Consider the following 17,762-nt stretch of genomic DNA (forward strand, 5'->3'; position numbering starts at 1 on the left):
GTTAATGGTAGGAAATACTGTCAGATTTTTGGTATTAAACAGAAATGGATTATATACTTTATTACATATAGGATCATGTTTATGAAAAGTTATTTTAGTTATTTGTACTCTCATTGGAAAAATAACTTCATATGGTAAAGACACAAACATAACACCTGCATTGATATATACGTGACTTCAAAATAAAAGCGGAAAGGAAAAATGCTAAGGCATAAAGCATTGCATAAATTAAAGATCAATAATGCCTGAATAAATAATGTTGATTGTCCTGCTTGTATTATTATAAGTAAGACTTGTATAATATTAATAAAATCAATGTATGACCAAATACTTTTGCTAGTAATCGGCAAATAATGTTTTGACCGTTTTTTCTACAAGTGATTAGATTGATTCTTTCCCTTGTCTGATGTAAACCGAACCTGAAGTCATCTTATTGCCTGCTTCTGCCTGGATAAGAGTTTAGGATCTTAAAAAACACAAATAACAAATGCTTTCTCAAACTTGAGAAAATATTTGTTATTTTATGATAGTAGGTATGAAGGCTTTGAAAGGTCTAGCCTACATTTGAAAGAATCTGGATACAAAACTAGAGAGAATTACTACTGTGTGAAAGTTATTTGGTGACATATGGAAAGACACTGAAAATACCCAAAAATAATGGAAGCTTCTGCAGTAACCCATCATATTTGATTTTATATCTACCTTATTTTCAATCCCTTCAACATTCCCTTTTGTCCCCCTTTTCTCTCTCCGTCAGTGCCCGCCATGCCGCAGTTTGACCCGGGTCTTGGTGGAATCCTATCAAACCGTCAAAGAGGCGGGCCAGAAGTTTGAGATTGTGTTTGTCAGCGCTGATAGGTAAAATTCACCTCTACACAAGATATTATTTATTGTCACATACATCTTTCTTTGTAATAAAGAGAATCGTTCTTCTCTATTTGGCTGTTAATCAAGCCCTCAGAATCACCCTCTGTTTGGTGCTTTCCTCTCCAGGTCAGAGGAGTCCTTTAAGCAGTACTTCAGCGAGATGCCGTGGTTGGCCATTCCATATTCGGACGAGGCTCGCCGGTCACGACTCAACAGACTATATGGAATACAAGGTACAAAACCACCACCTGATCTTCAAACTGAGAGGAGAGAGTCTGGATTTTTTTTTTTTTTTTTGGTCCAAGCTTTTTTCACCACTCACCGAAACACTGGCGCAATGGCTGACAGATTGCCTCGCTGCCGGAGGAATGTGGGCTGCTTATCAAGTTTACAGTCTTGTCCGCTACGGAAGTGCTGAGCCTCTCCCTCTGCCTCGCTCTATTTCTCTTGATTCCCTCCTCTGTGTGTGTGTGTGTGCACAGGGCTGTGGATGAAATTAACAAGAGCTGGCTCTTTCCTGCAAAGTATGTGAGGAATGCCTGGAAGACGAGTCAACACTGCCCCCCTCCCGCATATCAAACCAATGCAGTTTAGGATGGCCCCACCTCTGTTGACTTCAGCCCACATACGCCGATAGGAACACACTCTCTCACGTACACTGTATGGTCCCGGATGGTGTCTGTTTTTGATAAGGCTGTCAATAGGGCACAAGGTTTTTAACAAAACGATGGTGCGAGCCAATCAAATGTGGTCAAAAGAAAGGTAAATCACAAGTACAAGAAGACAGAGAGGCAAAAACTGGTCAAAGAGGTTCTAAAACATCCTTAAAACAAAGAAAATCTCAGTGGGAGAGGGAGCAGTCTGCGTCATGAAGCAAACATTTACGGAAATTACCCTAAACACCTCCCAGGCTCTTGCTCGTTTCCTGCTTTCCTTTTCCAACCTCTTTCTCCTCCTCTTCCTACCACACCAGGTATTCCCACGCTGATTCTGCTGGACTCAGAGGGTCACATGATCTCGCGACAGGGCCGTGTGGAGGTGCTAAATGACCCGGAGTGCCGGCTCTTTCCATGGCACCCTCGACCTGTGCTCGAACTCAGCGAGTCCAACGCCGTGCAGCTGCACGAGGGGCCCTGCCTGGTCCTGTTTGTGGGTGAGTGGATGGGCACTTATGATGCAGCCTCTGCAGCTCCACATGGGGCTGAGGAGCTCCTTGTGCTTGAATGGAGTGGCATTTATGTGGAACACATTGAATGTCAGACACTGTGGAGAATGCTTGCAGCGTTGATCCAAGTCCTAAAGGTCTTTGGGAAATGATTTACTATTTATCTATTATCCATATATATGCAAATACAGAAGGTGCAAAGAAAGGAATAGCAAGAGGTTTCAGAATAATATAAAAAATGAATTGGACATGAATGTTAGGAAGCTACATATTTTGTGAGCGCTGCAATGGACTGAATGTCAGTTGATGACCCTCAAAATATAAGACCATCCTCGCCTCTTGCGGTATAACTGGATTACAAAACAAGACGAAAGACCACAGTTTCTTTATTGTCCTCACTTATCTGTCCACCAGTCATCTCCGCTTCCTTGCTTCCCATGCATTTTTCCTCTCCCAGGTGGCTTTTTTTCACATATATTTCAATTTCAACTTCTTTCTGTGTCTCTTTTCTGTATCGTTCAGACGCGGAGGAGGAAGGTGAATTGGAGCCAGCAAAGGAGCTGATTCAGCCAATAGCGGAGAAGATTATGGCCAAGTACAAAGCCAAGGAGGAGGAAATGCCACTGCTGTTCTTTGTTGCTGGAGAGGTGAGATAAGCCACTCAAGGCACATTAAAATGCCATTTCACAAACCTGCATCGCGGGTCAAGTTGGTTCAATTCTTGGATGACATTCAAACATACTACTTGGTAATCTATGTGCATGTTTTGTTCTTTACTTGCGATAGGGTTTACATTGTGACTGATACTTTGAGCAACTGATACATATATTTTAGTTTTGTATAATAAAAACTGTTTATTGGCTAATATTCCAATTTTTTTCATAAAAATTTAACATAAAAATAATGAAATCTGATTAGCACCAAATATTCTTTAAATGCTGTAAGAATTATACCCGAAAATAATCTTGCCATTGCTTTCTGGTGGACAATTTATTTGAAGTTGTGTTTGAAGCTCTGGCTCTCAAGCTGCTAAATGTTTGTTGGCAAGCAAGTTGCTAAATGATCTGTCTGCTGTTAAATGCTCAGCATGTAGAGAACACTTTGAGAGCTTTTATTTGGGTTAAATTGGGAGTGTTAAGAGTGAACCAAACTTTGAAGGTGCGGGCTACAAAAAACGATTAGCTAAGAACATTTCAGATTGAGGTTATCATTTTGGGTTTGGGGTTTTTTGGTTTGTCATAGTGAGCAATGCTTTTTAACTACTTGTAAGATTCAATGATAAAGCTAAAATAGTTCATCTAGCAACATTAACTTTTGTTATTTGTGAGCAAGATATGTACTGATCGGGACACTTAACAGTTGAAAATACACTGCCTGGCCAAAAAAAAGGTCACACGCTCTGATATTCGTTGGACCGCCTTTAGCTTTGATTACGGCATGCATTTGCTGTGGCATCATTTCCACAAGCTTCTGCAATGTCACAACATTTATTTCTGTCTTGCATTCATTTTTCGCCAAGATCTTGTATTGATGACGGGAGATTCGGACCACTGCGCAGTCTTCTCCAGCACATCCCAAAGATTGTCAATCTGGTTCAGGTCTGGACTCTGTGGTGGCCAGTCCATGTGTGAAAATGATGTCTCATGCTCCCTGAACCACTCTTTCACAATTTGAGCCCGATGGATCCTGGCATTGTCATCTTGGAACATGCCCGTGCCACCAGGGAAGAAAAAATCCATTGGTGGAATAACCTGGTCATTCAGTATATTCAGGTAGTCAGCTGACCTCATTCTTTGGGCACATAACGTTGCTGAACCTAGACCAGACCAACTGCAGCAACTCCAGGTCATAGCACTGCCCCCCACAGGCTTGTGACCTTTTTTTGGGCTGGGCAGTGTATATGTGTAGTACACCAATTACAATGTATCTGTAATAGGCTGATGTCAGCCATTATTTTGCCCAGCCAATTCATTAATCAGCTTCTTATCACACATTGTTAGTCCCTTGTTTGGATTTGCACCCAACCCTTTGAAATGGTTGCAAAGACAGCATTAGATGCCCCCCTTTTTGAGCCTCTTGAACCTGCAAGAGTAACACTCACTCCTATCCATGACCCTAAATTCAACTTGGTGCCTTTATCATGATGGTTAATCCAAGAACGTGCCAGCAGCCAGCTTTCACTACACCCGTCCAAATAATCCTTCCATCTATTACTTTTCCCCCCACGTCCGCCCTTGTGGGACAATCGCTGAAGTTTTCATAACTCTGGTTATCTTGTGTTGTTCTGTCTCGACCTCTCCAGAGCTGGTGGAGTTAGCAGCAGCAGCAGACATAATTACCAGATTAGCTCCCTCTCCCCAGTACCCCTGCTCTCTGCCCTCTAGCTCCCCTTCCTCGTATTTCTCTTTGCCCAACAGTCTGAGAGAGCTGTGCTGGTTTCTTGTGTCACACGCCGAGAGCAGGCTTAGGTTTCTCTGCCGTGGGGCTTGCACATGTGCTAACTGTCGGACCCTGTGTGTCTGTCGAAGGCCACTCATCAGCCTTGGAATGTCACTGACTACGAACACAGAACAAGAAAAGCTCACAGAAAGACTCGAGGTGACGTGGACATTGTCTGTGTGCCAATATTTTTTTGACCTAACATAAAGTCACATTGTTGCACTGGAGCTTGAAGTGATTAAGAAATCTTACGTTTTCTTTGTTTTTCTTTTGGCACATGTGCAAAGGCAGGTATTTTTACCTCCACACAGTGCAGGTATAATTTCCTGCCTCCAACTCAACTGGCTTTGAAATCACCAGGTTTCACTTCCAGATTGGATTCACAGTCAGATATCACTTCCTGTTTCAGGCCTACAGAGAGTGTAGCTTCCAGGCTCTGGGCTCAGGCGGCTGCACCTTGGCTCGGGTTAGCCCTGGTAGTCGCCGGCTCCTTGCCAGGCCAGCTGCTGGGTTTTCTGTGTCCATGAGACAGCAGTATGTTGGCAGTCTCTCAGGGGGGAGACCAGGCTGAGCAGAATGACACGGATCTTCTTACCATTCTGAAAAAACACATGATGCAGAGACAGAGTAGTATACAGATTTTATTAAAGCAGAATAAAAGGTCTTTTGTTCTCATTTCTGCTGTGTATTAGCTGTTGCATGCACATTGAACTTTAGTGGTAGTATCAAGTCGCATAAGTGTATAAACTGCATGCAGCAGTGATTCATCATTTCAACTTGCTTTAGTTTGTATGTAAAGCTTGATTCATTTCATACAATTGACCAATAATTATTTAATCTTCTCAACTGTTTTGAAAATGTATTCATCCAGTCCTTCTTTTAGCCAGCATTTGGTAGTTTCAAGCTCTCAAATTTGAAAATGCTCACCTTTTCTTCTTAAAGCCTATAAGTATTCCAATTTGAATGTGTTTAGGGTTTTGGACTATAAGGCAATCAAAAAAAGATATGTGAAGGTTGGTTTTGGGATTCTACCAAACGATTGATCATATGAATATGGAAATAATCTGTAAATAATTGGATTTGAAGTTCTTTTCACATTTGTGATTCTGAGTTAACATTTAAGCAGCTATTCATTATTTTAGGATGATATGTGTTGCCCCCCAGTGATGCAGTAATGTGTGATCTAGCACCATCATCAGGCCAAATTTAGAATATTTTCAATACATTTTGGACCAAAGAAGAAATGTTTAGTATTTATTCTAAATGTAGCCTAATCCCACACTAAACTAAGATGGTGAACAAGGTAGACATTACACCTGATAAACGTCAGCATGTTAACATTGTCACTGTGAGCATATAAACTGACATTAGCATTCAGCTAATTAAAGCTCCCGAGAGCTGAAAGGGTGTCATTTAGTCTTTCAATAATGTTTCATTATAAACACATTCAATGTTTAATTGTTTCTTTCTTTAAAGATAAACACTTTAACGTGTGAGTGTTAGCACTAAAGCTCAATAAATCATTTTAGACTACTTTTCACATAGTGTAAATATTTTAAAATGAGTTATAGTATTTAGATAAAGAGGGCTGCAGCTGTTTTGTTAATGTAGGGTCAAATAGTTTGTGCATTCATTATTTTGTTTTTGTCTTCTGCTGAGTTTTAAAGGAATTATGCAGTCTATTCCATATTTGCACACACCAGGCAAAGATGTTTTTGCTTTTACTTACATAAACTGATGAGTAATTGATCTTGGGAAAACCAAAAATTTCTCAATAATGACTTTTTCTTAAGACTTCAAAGCTGGCCGATGAAGGAGGCAGCCTCGGCTCAGAGGCCAGTGGGGAGGTTTGTTCATCATTACCAGTTCAGGCTTTATCAGCTGGTCATCGCCTGTGAAATGCCACAGTGCATCAATAATCGGAATAATCCTGACACGGCCCAGCAGGTTCCACACCGTACACACACGCTGAGCCTTATCACAGCTGTGAGTCCGGGCTGCAGCTGAGAGGCCCTTTGTCCTTTTTGTTCTGAGCTGAGCTGCAGAGGGCGGGGGGGGGCTCTGGTATGGCTGCACCTCACTAGAAAACAGTTTACACAAGCGGAGAAGGCACACAAAAGAAGATGCATGACTTCCTAGGAAGGCGAAGACCGATTCAGAGATTGCATATTCTCATATCGGCGAGACTGGAAAGGCCACAGTGACAGATTGTGGAATTTCACTGTTTATGGTTTCTTTACACTGGGTGCCCAGATGATCTATAATCTACACTTAGTAGGCCTGCAAGAGAACAGATAATGCAAGGCTGGTATTTGTAGTTGGACAATCGACCAGTATTTCAACAACATTGTCCTTTGTTGACAGCTTACATCTTTGAGATTTAAGTGGACCATTTAAGGTGATTTGCAGCAAAATAAAACGGGCTCTATTCAGAGGAAGTTAGCTGACAAAATACCACACTGCAACTTTGTTCCATCTGTTAGCTGTTGTGCGAAGACGAGGTCACAAACTTCATCTTGGCATACTTATCCTTTTTAGGTAGCAGCTCAGCAGAGTTATTCAAGGAGAAGTCTGAGGACTGATTGGGTTTTTTGATCCATTTGGCGAGAATAGCTGCAGATTTTCTGATAACAGGGAAGACATAACAAAGAGGCCCGAAAGCAGAGAATGCTTGAGTGTTTTATGTAGCAGGAAATCCATCCAAAGTCACTTCATCTTTGACTTTGTTTTGACAAAACTCACATTGGCACATAAATCAGTACCAGTATTAACATCAGAGAAGTCCAACTCTTTGTTGCAGTGCCACCCTCTGGCCCTTTCTTGTTAGTTCTGAATTTTCAACATAATCTTTTCCATATGAAACTGATGAAACTTTAATCTTTTGTGAGTCTCCCTCTGAGCCAGCCAGCTAAGCTGAGGGGAAATCAGGTCAAGCTGTCATGAGTAAAGGAGAATGATAGAATGCATATCTAGCGAGGGAACTGTGACCCTTCAAAACATAACACAAGAAATCCTTTTGATTTAAAGAACATTTCACTGGAATAATGGATCTCTGTCAAGGTGGGGAAAGCCAATTCCAGAAGCACAACCAACTGGACCTAAAGCTGACTTGCATAAGTGTGTGATTTCATATTCAGTTCAATAATTAATGGCCCTTTCAAGCTTGGGTGAAAGTCCCTGGCTGCCTTTTAGTTATTCATTATGTTAACTCTGGCGACAGGGGTTGTAATCCTGACATATAAAAGGGTGAAAGTTTACATCAAGCCTCAGGCGGTAAACTAAAGAGACCTTTTCAAAATAACTGCAAAGAAGTAAAAGTGCAATCCCCTCAAATCCCAGCAGCAATCTTTGTGTGACATATTCCTTCACAACTCTGCACTGCTCCCTCTGTTGCCCACATCCAAACCATGTGATTAGATTTCTAAATGAAAGTGGGCTTTTGATAACTGACATATGTTGTTGGACCCCCACCTGGTTCCATCCCGTCTTTCCACACAACAGGATGTTTGACTAAGCACCAACACTGTGGCCCCTCAGGGCCGGCCCCCTGCAGGAAGACGTGAGAGAGTTTCATTTTCTCTTTCAGTAAGAGGGAATTAATAAAGATGTTATGCGGTACTTTAGAATTTTACGTGGTAATTTTGACTTTGCATTGTTTGAGCAATGGGTGCTGTCCTAGTTGCCTCAGACAAAAGTGTGGAATGACGAGCAGTGGAGGAATGTATCTAAGATACTGTCCAGTGTTTGACTTGTTTGTTTGTCATTAAAATGCAACGTGAGCGGACGGATTATGAGATGAGGGCAAATAGAGAAGCCCACCCCCCTTACAGTGCAACAAGTCACCAACACACTGTAGTTTGATCATCTTAACCAGTGGTTTCCCAGTTATTTTACCTGCAACCGCTTTAAAAAGAAAATCTCACCTCCTTGGCACCTAGTTAGGTGTGCAAGAAAATGATATCACACAAAAGAAGGTGGTTGAACTGCTGCACTGTCAGCATGGCAATGTTCCCCTTTTTTTTTAACATGAAATTAATGAAACGATTTTAAATAAAGTTAGAATTCAGCACTTTATTTTTAGAGAATAAAAAATACAATGTTTGAAAAAACTAGCTTTATCACCTTTTAGATTACTCCTGTGTTGGGTCTCCTATCTTATTTGCAAACAGTTGCATACATTTGAAGCAAACCATAGAACATAAAACTGAGGGGATTTTTAAACTGTTGGGGGAAAAACAGTTATATTTTCAGAGCATACCTATTTTGTGTTGAAACATTTTTTTAACCGCTTCACCTAATTTAATGTAGACTTAATTATTTTTGCCATGGTATTGGCAGAGAAAAACAGCCCCACTTTTGACTTTCCAACAATATAATTGTTGTCAGGACTGTACAACTATCATGTGCTCACACACCTAATCAGTTTTTCTCTTTCACCACAGGATGACATGAGTGACTCCCTGCGGGACTACACCAACCTCCCAGAGGCAGCACCTCTGCTCACCATCCTGGATATGTCGGCCAGGGCCAAGTATGTTCGCGACGTGGAGGAGATCACGCCGGCCGAAGTGGAGCAATTTGTCAACGACTTCCTGGCTGAAAAGCTCAAACCAGAGCCCATCTAAAGAAGAAGTCTAAGTGAAAATCGGACCTACTATATGGGACTCACCTATCATCGAACCTTGACCTGTTGCTACACCCCCCTCACTCTCCCACTTTCTCTCCCACATCCCCCCTGACTTTGTCAGACTGTTAGAGAGATGTCTCAATTTTTACTGACATTTTAACATCTTTTTTTTAGACATGTTCCTCTTTTCATGGAGTCCTATCTTTCTCCTGTGGTGCCTTGCATTGATGATAGTCCCTACAATAATATATATGGAGATTCTGTTGGTTGTTTTTGGCTGAAGAAAACGTTTTTTTTTTTTTTTTTCACCCAATAGCATTTCTGAACTCTAGATAAAACCAGAGAATTACCCAGTGGACCTACTTATTCAGCTGATTGTCTGCTTTCTGTTTGGTCTGCAAGATCCTTGTTGCTTTTAGGTTTCTGAATGCTGTTGAGAAAGAATAAAATGCATTTTTACAGTCGTAATTCACTTGTAGTGCGAAAGTGTTTAACCTCAGTTGGATGTAGCCGTTAGCCTTTATGGCCCTATTTAAAAAATGTAAAAAAAACAGGTGCACATACAGTAAAGATCACATTATACTTGCTTGTAACAGACCAATGACTGAAGTGTTTGAACCCGTGTCTTGTGTGCGTGTGCTGTGAGCGAAAGTCATCTCTTGCCAGTTGTTAATGGTGGCTCTCATCTCAGTCATTATGAGGATTTTCTGTGAATATCCCCTGATGAAAAGGCCAGGTTATTTCTGAAGGCACAGAAATGGCATTTGAAAAATATTGAATGTATAAATCCCTGTATTCTTTTACTTCAGTCATGACTTCTCACACCCATTACAATTTCACTGGCAAGCACAAAGTTCTGCTCCTTTTAACTTCCATCAATAAAGTTAGCTCTTGGATATTTAAAATGCACATATTGCAATGACTCACAATTTCTTGTCAGAAGTATTTCAATAAGACGTTTGGGCTCAATGCAAATGTTCTATTTATTATGGCAGACAGTATGCAGATAATTTGTTAATTTGCAGACTTGGGCTGAAAGTGTAGTATCCAGTGGCATATTTACATAGACAATGTGGCAGCAGATATAAAAGATAAGACTGTCTTTTACTTCCTAGATTATATATTCGTCAAGTGCTTATATCTATTTAAGGGATTTAGGAAGTGTATTGAAATTATGAGCTTGGGAGGGGTAAGAAAAGGTTTGACTTTTCTTTGGAAGATTGGTGAGAGAATCGAATAACTTTTTCTAATGCCAATTGTTTTATCTCAGCCAAAACTTTGACATTTTACATACAAAATTAAATTCAGTCAAAGTAAATTATTAATAATTGGGAGATCATTATATATTGGAAAAATAAAACCTAGAAGCAAAAATAACGTGAAAAATGAACAGAGGTACCTAAATAGATGGGACAAAAACAGTCATTAAGCATAATATTAGATATTCATTCCATACAACATTCTGTTTTTTATTAGCAGGACAAGATGTAGAATGGAAGTTAGTTGATTGAACTCAGTCTGTAGTAACAAACACAAATTGACACAAGATGTAACACACTGACATTTAGAGCTGTCGTGAAAATTGTTGCTCTGCTTTGGATGTACAATTCCTTCCAGGTGCCTAGGTGAGTTTCAACAGCTGCTTCCTGCCCTCAAACAAAAGGATACTGGCAGCCATGGCTGAATTCAAGCTGTCCACATCCGGAGCGACAGGAATAAAGAGCCTGTGACCGGAAGTTTTCTCAGCCAGCTGTTCTGCGTCTACACTCAGACCATGTGTCTCTCCGCCTATCACAAGAGCAGTTGGACTCTGAGCCCAGCTTTCATGGTACAGCTTTGAGTCCACTCTGGGAAGTGCCCCCTCCTCACAATCTGAGTCCGTGTCAGAATCGTATTCCTCATAGCGAACTTTGTTTTGATTAGACCTTTTGCTCAACCAGCCATAGTCTCCTGCTTTGAGCGTCTTGTGGGACACGTTAACTTGTACATCCTTTGTTTCTTTACTTCTGTCAGCGCCGCAGCTGCTGTCAGCCAAATGGACAGTCACAGCTTTAGGTAGGTGTTTCTCCATATCATCCCAGCCCAAGCTCTGGTAGATGGGAAGGCGGAAATGGGCGCCCATGGCTGCACGAAGAACTTTAGGCTCCCAAGCATCAACACAACCTGGTGTTGGAAAAAATGAACAGACATGAAAAAAGAAGAAAAGCCATTATCAAAGCTGTATGTTTAATTAATAAGAATACCTTTGGTGAGCAGGACATCATTGCAGCCAGCAGCAGCAGCACATCGCAACATAGTGCCAAGGTTGCCAGGGTCTCGGATGTTGTCGCATATCAAGGACAATGGCACCGAATGACCTCTACTACCGAAGTTCAACCGTGACGGCTCTGGACGAGAAAATATTGCTGCAGAAGAAATAGTCAAAGTCAGAGCCACCTCATTGCACCTGTGCTTCATTATAAAAGTCTTAATATGTGACCCTCACCAATAACTCCTTGTGGGGCCACAACGTCAGACCATGTCTTGATGTCCTCAAATTTGACCTTGACCAGCGTGGCCCTTTTCAGCTTGTCTAAGGGAAGCTCTCTGAGACGATCTGCGGTACTGAAGAACACCATCTGTGGGTTGGCTCCTGCATTCAGGGCGTCACAGATCAAACGCCTGCCTTCCAGGAGGATTTTACCCTGGTGCTCCCGAAATGTCCTGGAACGAGCGACACTCACTAACTTCCTGAAGGAGATCCAAGGGGAGATGGAGAGACAAGGATGAATCACAGGCAGTGTGAAAAAGAGTTATTGTCAAAATAAATAACATTTTGGGAAAGAAATAGAGTACTTCAAAACTGCACTTAAACAACTGACTTATGGTGGCTTGACTGTGAATGTTTTAACCTCTCTGCCACCTGATCTGAGACTGACAGACCATAAGATATTATGATTAACCAAAAAGAACCTTGCCACTAGTTATATGCAGTGGTGGAAAGTAAGTTACTCTTATTTTAAGCAATATATCAATAAGCCTTCGTATTCTCTAGTAACATCATATATAATCCAATATTATATTAAAAATGTATATCTAAAAAAACTGTGTTTCAAATAAGTAATTTAATATGTAATTAAGTTAGATTTTTAATGATGGACCTCAACAGAGGTTTTTAAACTGAAGTTTTATAGTAAAACTTACCCCAGTCTTTTATCTCCAGGGAACGCCCTCTCGAAGCGCAGTCCATCAATATGATCCTTTGTACTAATAACTTGAGCATGTTTTGTAGTTGCTTGCACATTACTCCTAGCTTTAACAAAGTCTACTTCAGGATGCTTTATTGCAGTTTTGACTTTTTGCTCCTTCTCCCTGCTGACGTCTCGTCCTGCTGCCGGCCGAGGTTTGAGGTCTTGATCCGTCTCGTTTCCAGGGAACAACACTCGGACAGGTTTCCTCCTCAGTCCACGTACATACCGCTTGGTTTCCACAATAACACCACTTCCCCTGGAGTGTAGAAAAACGTTTCGCTCAATGGAAACAAGACATATCATGCTTCTCATGTACGCAGCCATGTTTGCCGCGTGTCTTCTTCTCTTGTCTTACAGAACGTTGCACTTACACAAGTTGAGCTGACTATCGCCTCCCTCTGTAGTGAAGGCAATACTACATTTAAGCTTCATCTCTAGTGCCTCAGTTTGATTTAATAATACCCTGTGTGGCAAACGCACACATTTTCCAATTTTGTTGTATGTTGTATCTTTTATTCTCATATTTGTATTTCCTTGTTAGTTAACTGTCAAAGGTGTTGTTGTTCAGCATATGAATGGGTTTGGGTGATACCATTAACCTTAATAATGGAGAGGGGGGGGCGAACGTAGATAAACTACTTTTATTTGACGTTGCATTGCATTTACCCATACTGATCTTATATTGTTACATATTAATTTAGTTAATTTATGAACTATATTAAATCAACATGGATGTATACAGACTTAGAATGATGTTTCAGTACTTGTATATTTACTTTCCTTCATCGATGTCAGAAAAATCGATCATCAAGGATGTTAAATCGTTCCCTGAACCCCGATCGGTGCTACAGACATCATCCTGTCACTAAACATGGCTTTGAGACGAGGGCTGCATTTTGTTTTTAAAGTTGGCGACAGGGCCAAAACTGCCACGTTTTACCGAGATGTTCTTGGCATGAAGGTACTCTTTATTTTATTGCAAGAAGCCATGGATTAACTTTTACATTTGCACAGCTTTACGAAGCTAGCTAATTCCTCTTCCGTCACATGAGTGAAACCCAGATCCAGTATAGCATGAAGTGTATATAAAACCACTTATAGAGCATATTTAGTGCAACCTGAGTCTTTTAAATAAACATGTTCTCATACTGATTATTCTATTGTAGATTTTACGTCATGAAGAGTTTGAGGAAGGCTGCAAAGCAACGTGTAATGGGTAGATATGGCACCTAAACTATTTGAACTTTGAACATACAAAGCTGTATAACACAGAGTTATAGAGCTGTTATTGTCCTAATACCGACGTCTCCTCTCCTCCTGTGACCATACAGCCCCTACGATGGCAAATGGAGCAAGACAATGGTGGGCTTTGGTCCAGAAGATGACCATTTTGTTGCAGAACTGACATACAATTATGGGGTTGGAGAGTATCAACTTGGCAATGATTTTCTGGTGGGTGAGAGTTCATCTTAAGAGTTTATAGTGGACAGCACCATGTCCTGTTTTATAGGGTACACCAGTCTTGTAAAAGGATATTGACACATATGTGTTTACTTTAGGGACTCACTTTGCAGTCGAGCCAGGCTGTAAGCAATGCTAAACGTCTGGGATGGCCTCTTACTGAGGTGGGAGAGGCTCTGTATCTGACCCAGGCTCCCGGAGGGTATCCGTTCTACCTTGTGGACAAAGAGCAGCCTTCTAGTGGTGAGTGTCACATGTCTAAATGATGACAAGGACTTATCCCTGTTGTTGACTTAAGAGTCCAATTTTCAAAATGAATGAAAACATTAGTTATTTAAGTAAAAATACAAAATCTTAGTTGGTCACTGCTTAACAAATGCAAAGCGTTATTCATTTATTCATAGCATTACTCATTCCTTTTTATTTTACTGGTAAAACTAATTAAACTATTCCCCATATATGTTGTATTTTATTGTGTAAATAATGCATTGATTAATTCATAAACAATAACATTGAATGAAAAATAATCATTATCTGCAGCTTTAAAGACTTTAATGTATTGACATATAGATAACTAATTGCTTTGTCTTGAAGCCTCTATAGTATGTTATAATATTTCCTTTTTGACTTTCATTATATCCTAATGGGATTTCATACAAAACACCTACATCAAAAACTAAGTCCTTTATGCAGTACTTAACAGCAAGCGCAGGAATATGGGCAATATGATAAGAAGAAAAGCATTCATCTGAAACTTTCTTTTTAGGCATTTCATGTTTATTACAACTGGTTCATTAGCCTCTGTCACTGTTCATCTGTAACCTTTTGATAATTTGTACTAAGACCCCGTGCAGAAGGTTTGTCTTGGAGTATCAGACTTCAAGAAATCAACCCATTACTGGACTAAGCTCTTGGGAATGAAAGTTATGGAAAATAATGAGGAAAAGAAAACGGTGCTGATGGGATTTTCAGACACTCAAGTTAGTCAAGTATTAAATAAATGTTTTTTGAGTTTAAAGATAAGAGATGTCTTTTACTCAGACTTTTTATTTTGTATCTTGATGCAGTGTAAACTGGAGCTTCATGATAACAGTGGGGCAGTGGATCATGGAACAGCTTTTGGAAGGATAGCATTTTCATGCCCACGGGAACAAGTAAAATATTATTTGATGGATACATTCTTGACTGTTAATAACATTTATATATATGTATATCGTAAATAATTGTATTACATTCCACAGTTGCCTGTCCTTGAAGCATTGATGAAAAAGGAAAATCAGAAAATTCTCACTCCATTAGTCAGCTTAGACACTCCTGGAAAGGCCACAGTAGAAGTGGTTATTTTGGCTGACCCAGTAAGTGCATTACAAATCTAGCGCTGCAATTAAAGTGAAATTATACTCGGTTATAAATGAAAATCCTCAACTGGACAATGTTTGTTTTAGGATGGTCATGAGATTTGCTTTGTGGGAGATGAAGCTTTTAGGCAGCTGTCCATGGTGGACCCCAAAGGAAATGAATTGCTTGATAAGGTTGGTGTTGCTCAAGTATTAAACTCTCTTTAATATGATTTAATGTGCTAATGTATTGGATATTCACTGTGTACAGTGGGGCAAAAAAGTATTTAGTCAGCCACCATTGTGCAAGTTCTCCCATTTAAAAAGATGAGAGAGGCCTGTAATTTTTTATCATAGGTATACCTCAACTATGAGAGACAAAATGAGAAAAAAAATCCAGGAAATCACATTGTAGGATTTTTAATGAATTAATTGGTAAATTCCTCTGTAAAATAAGTATTTGGTCACCTACAAACAAGCAAGATTTCTGGCTCTCACAGACCTGTAACTTCTTCTTTAAGAGGCTCCTCTGTACTCCACTCGTTACCTGTATTAATGGCACCTTTTTGAACTCGTTATCAGTATAAAACACACCTGTCCACAACCTCAAACAGTCATACTCCAAACTCCACTATGGCCAAGACCAAAGAGCTGTCAAAGGAGACCAGAGACAAAATTGTAGACCTGCACCAGGCTGGGAAAACTGAATCTGCAATAGGTAAGCAGCTTGGTGTGAAGAAATCAACTGTGGGAGCAATTATTAGAAAATGGAAGACATACAAGACCACTGCTAATCTCCCTCGATCTGGGGCTCCACGCAAGATCTCACCCCGTGGGGTCAAAATGATCACAAGAACGGTGAGCAAAAATCCCAGAACCACACGGGGGGACCTAGTGAATGACCTGCAGAGAGCTGGGACCAAAGTAACAGAGGCTACCATCAGTAACACACTACGCCGCCAGGGACTTAAATCCTGCAGTTCCAGACGTGTCCCCCTGCTTAAGCCAGTACATGTCCAGGCCCGTCTGAAGTTTGCTAGAGGGCATTTGGATGATCCAGAAGAGGATTGGGAGAATGTCATATGGTCAGATGAAACCAAAATAGAACTTTTTGGTAAAAACTCAACTCGTCGTGTTTGGAGGAGAAAGAATGCAGAGTTGCATCCAAAGAACATCATACCTACTGTGAAGCATGGGGGTGGAAACATCATGCTTTGGGGCTGTTTTCCTGCAAAGGGACCAGGACGACTGATCCGTGTAAAGGAAAGAATGAATGGGGCCATGTATCGTGAGATTTTGAGTGAAAACCTCCTTCCATCAGCAAGGGCACTGAAGATGAAGCGTGGCTGGGTCTTTCAGCATGACAATGATCCCAAACACACCGCCAGGGCAATGAAGGAGTGGCTTCGTAAGAAGCATTTCAAGGTCCTGGAGTGGCCTAGCCAGTCTCCAGATCTCAACCCCATAGAAAATCTTTGGAGGGAGTTGAAAGTCCGTGTTGCCCAGCGACAGCCCCAAAACATCACTGCTTTAGAGGAGATCTGCATGGAGGAATGGGCCAAAATACCAGCAACAGTGTGTCAAAACCTTGTGAAGACTTACAGAAAACGTTTGACCTCTGTCATTGCCAACAAAGGGTATATAACAAAGTATTGAGATGAACTTTTGTTATTGACCAAATACTTATTTTCCACAATCATTTGAAAATAAATTCATTAAAAATCCTACAATGTGATTTCCTGGATTTCTTTTCTCATTTTGTCTCTCATAGTTGAGGTATACCTATGATAAAAATGACAGGCCTCTCTCATCTTTTTAAATGGGAGAACTTGCACAATTGGTGGCTGACTAAATACTTTTTTGCCCCACTGTATGTTTTGTTTCAACCCTTTCCCTTGTTTTTTTTGTTAGGCTATGGCCGAAGATAAAAGCGATGAGTGGTTTGCAAAACACAACAAACAGAAAGCTGCAGCATGAGATGAAGAGGCTTTGCACCCCCCACTTCTCAACAGTTCATATAATGATGAAATGATTTACAAGGCACCTTTGGTGTAAATCTCCTTGTAATGACAACTCAATTACCCCTTAAGCTGGCAGTATGATATGTATTTTTACCTGGAAGCATGCCATACGGCACAATTGCATTGGCAGCACTTTGTGAAAGGACCACTTGTTCAATATGATGGACATTTTTCAAAATCCTTTTTCTATCAATAAGGCAGAGATAGGGGCAATGTTAGAAATCCTGTTAACCCTCCATAAAACCATTGCCTGTGCATTGTATAAGTTCTAGTTAATGCACTTAATTACCAGGGTAATACTACTGCATGATTCCAGTGCATTAGTTAGATGGATTTAAACATTGTTATCTAGAAAACGTCTACAGTACAATCACAAAATATGCTAAACGGATGAATATTAACATGATGTAATAAAATATCCGTATTGTTGCTATTTTACTTGTACAAGTTATTTCATGCATCAAAACAAATGTCCAAACCCTAATTACCCACAGTTTACCTGGAACATTAAGGGGTTTGAGATCCTTGGGGTGTTGCTTGGAAATCCAGCCTTGAGTACATCAGTCTTATGGTATGCTCTGAAATTAAGAATCCTATAAGAACCCACCGTTTACA

General features: G+C 40.5%; 3 protein-coding genes across 3 annotated transcripts in view; 2 read left to right on the plus strand and 1 right to left on the minus strand.

Moving 5' to 3' along the window:
• The window catches only part of nxn (nucleoredoxin), a 48,701-nt gene extending 38,694 nt beyond the window's left edge, over positions 1 to 10,007 (plus strand). The window contains exons 4-8 of the mRNA XM_063907523.1: positions 758 to 858; positions 994 to 1,100; positions 1,841 to 2,020; positions 2,555 to 2,679; positions 8,914 to 10,007. Of these exons, the coding sequence (XP_063763593.1) occupies positions 758 to 858; positions 994 to 1,100; positions 1,841 to 2,020; positions 2,555 to 2,679; positions 8,914 to 9,096 (696 nt within the window). The 3' untranslated portion in view covers positions 9,097 to 10,007. The remainder of the gene's footprint in view (positions 1 to 757; positions 859 to 993; positions 1,101 to 1,840; positions 2,021 to 2,554; positions 2,680 to 8,913) is intronic.
• A 56-nt stretch (positions 10,008 to 10,063) lies between these two features.
• On the minus strand, positions 10,064 to 12,875 carry mrm3a (mitochondrial rRNA methyltransferase 3a). Its single transcript, XM_063907522.1, has 4 exons — positions 12,282 to 12,875; positions 11,584 to 11,828; positions 11,342 to 11,503; positions 10,064 to 11,261 (listed from the first exon to the last, which is right to left on the minus strand). The coding sequence occupies exons 1-4, from the start codon at positions 12,650 to 12,652 to the stop codon at positions 10,720 to 10,722; spliced, it is 1,320 nt and encodes a 439-aa protein (XP_063763592.1). The 5' UTR covers positions 12,653 to 12,875; the 3' UTR covers positions 10,064 to 10,719.
• A 174-nt stretch (positions 12,876 to 13,049) lies between these two features.
• On the plus strand, positions 13,050 to 17,580 carry glod4 (glyoxalase domain containing 4). The gene is made up of 9 exons (XM_063907947.1): positions 13,050 to 13,289; positions 13,495 to 13,544; positions 13,660 to 13,780; positions 13,888 to 14,032; positions 14,633 to 14,769; positions 14,857 to 14,943; positions 15,031 to 15,144; positions 15,235 to 15,321; positions 17,038 to 17,580. The coding sequence occupies exons 1-9, from the start codon at positions 13,200 to 13,202 to the stop codon at positions 17,101 to 17,103; spliced, it is 897 nt and encodes a 298-aa protein (XP_063764017.1). The 5' UTR covers positions 13,050 to 13,199; the 3' UTR covers positions 17,104 to 17,580.
• Positions 17,581 to 17,762: the final 182 nt, after the last annotated feature.

This window comes from Eleginops maclovinus, chromosome 18 (assembly GCF_036324505.1).
Source record: "Eleginops maclovinus isolate JMC-PN-2008 ecotype Puerto Natales chromosome 18, JC_Emac_rtc_rv5, whole genome shotgun sequence".
Lineage (NCBI taxonomy): Eukaryota > Metazoa > Chordata > Actinopteri > Perciformes > Eleginopidae > Eleginops > Eleginops maclovinus.

Bases quoted from the DNA above. Each gene is read 5' to 3' on its own strand.
- mrm3a (XM_063907522.1), bottom strand. From the start codon at position 12,652: ATGGCTGCGTACATGAGAAGCATGATATGTCTTGTTTCCATTGAGCGA. The intron at 11,829-12,281 runs GTAAGTTTTACT...GATCTCCTTCAG, and splicing joins CCTGGAGATAAAAGACTGGG to GAAGTTAGTGAGTGTCGCTC. The intron at 11,504-11,583 runs GTGAGGGTCACA...TTTCTTCTGCAG, and splicing joins GGCCCCACAAGGAGTTATTG to CAATATTTTCTCGTCCAGAG.
- glod4 (XM_063907947.1), top strand. From the start codon at position 13,200: ATGGCTTTGAGACGAGGGCTGCATTTTGTTTTTAAAGTTGGCGACAGG. The intron at 14,770-14,856 runs GTTAGTCAAGTA...ATCTTGATGCAG, and splicing joins TGGGATTTTCAGACACTCAA to TGTAAACTGGAGCTTCATGA. The intron at 14,944-15,030 runs GTAAAATATTAT...TACATTCCACAG, and splicing joins TTTCATGCCCACGGGAACAA to TTGCCTGTCCTTGAAGCATT.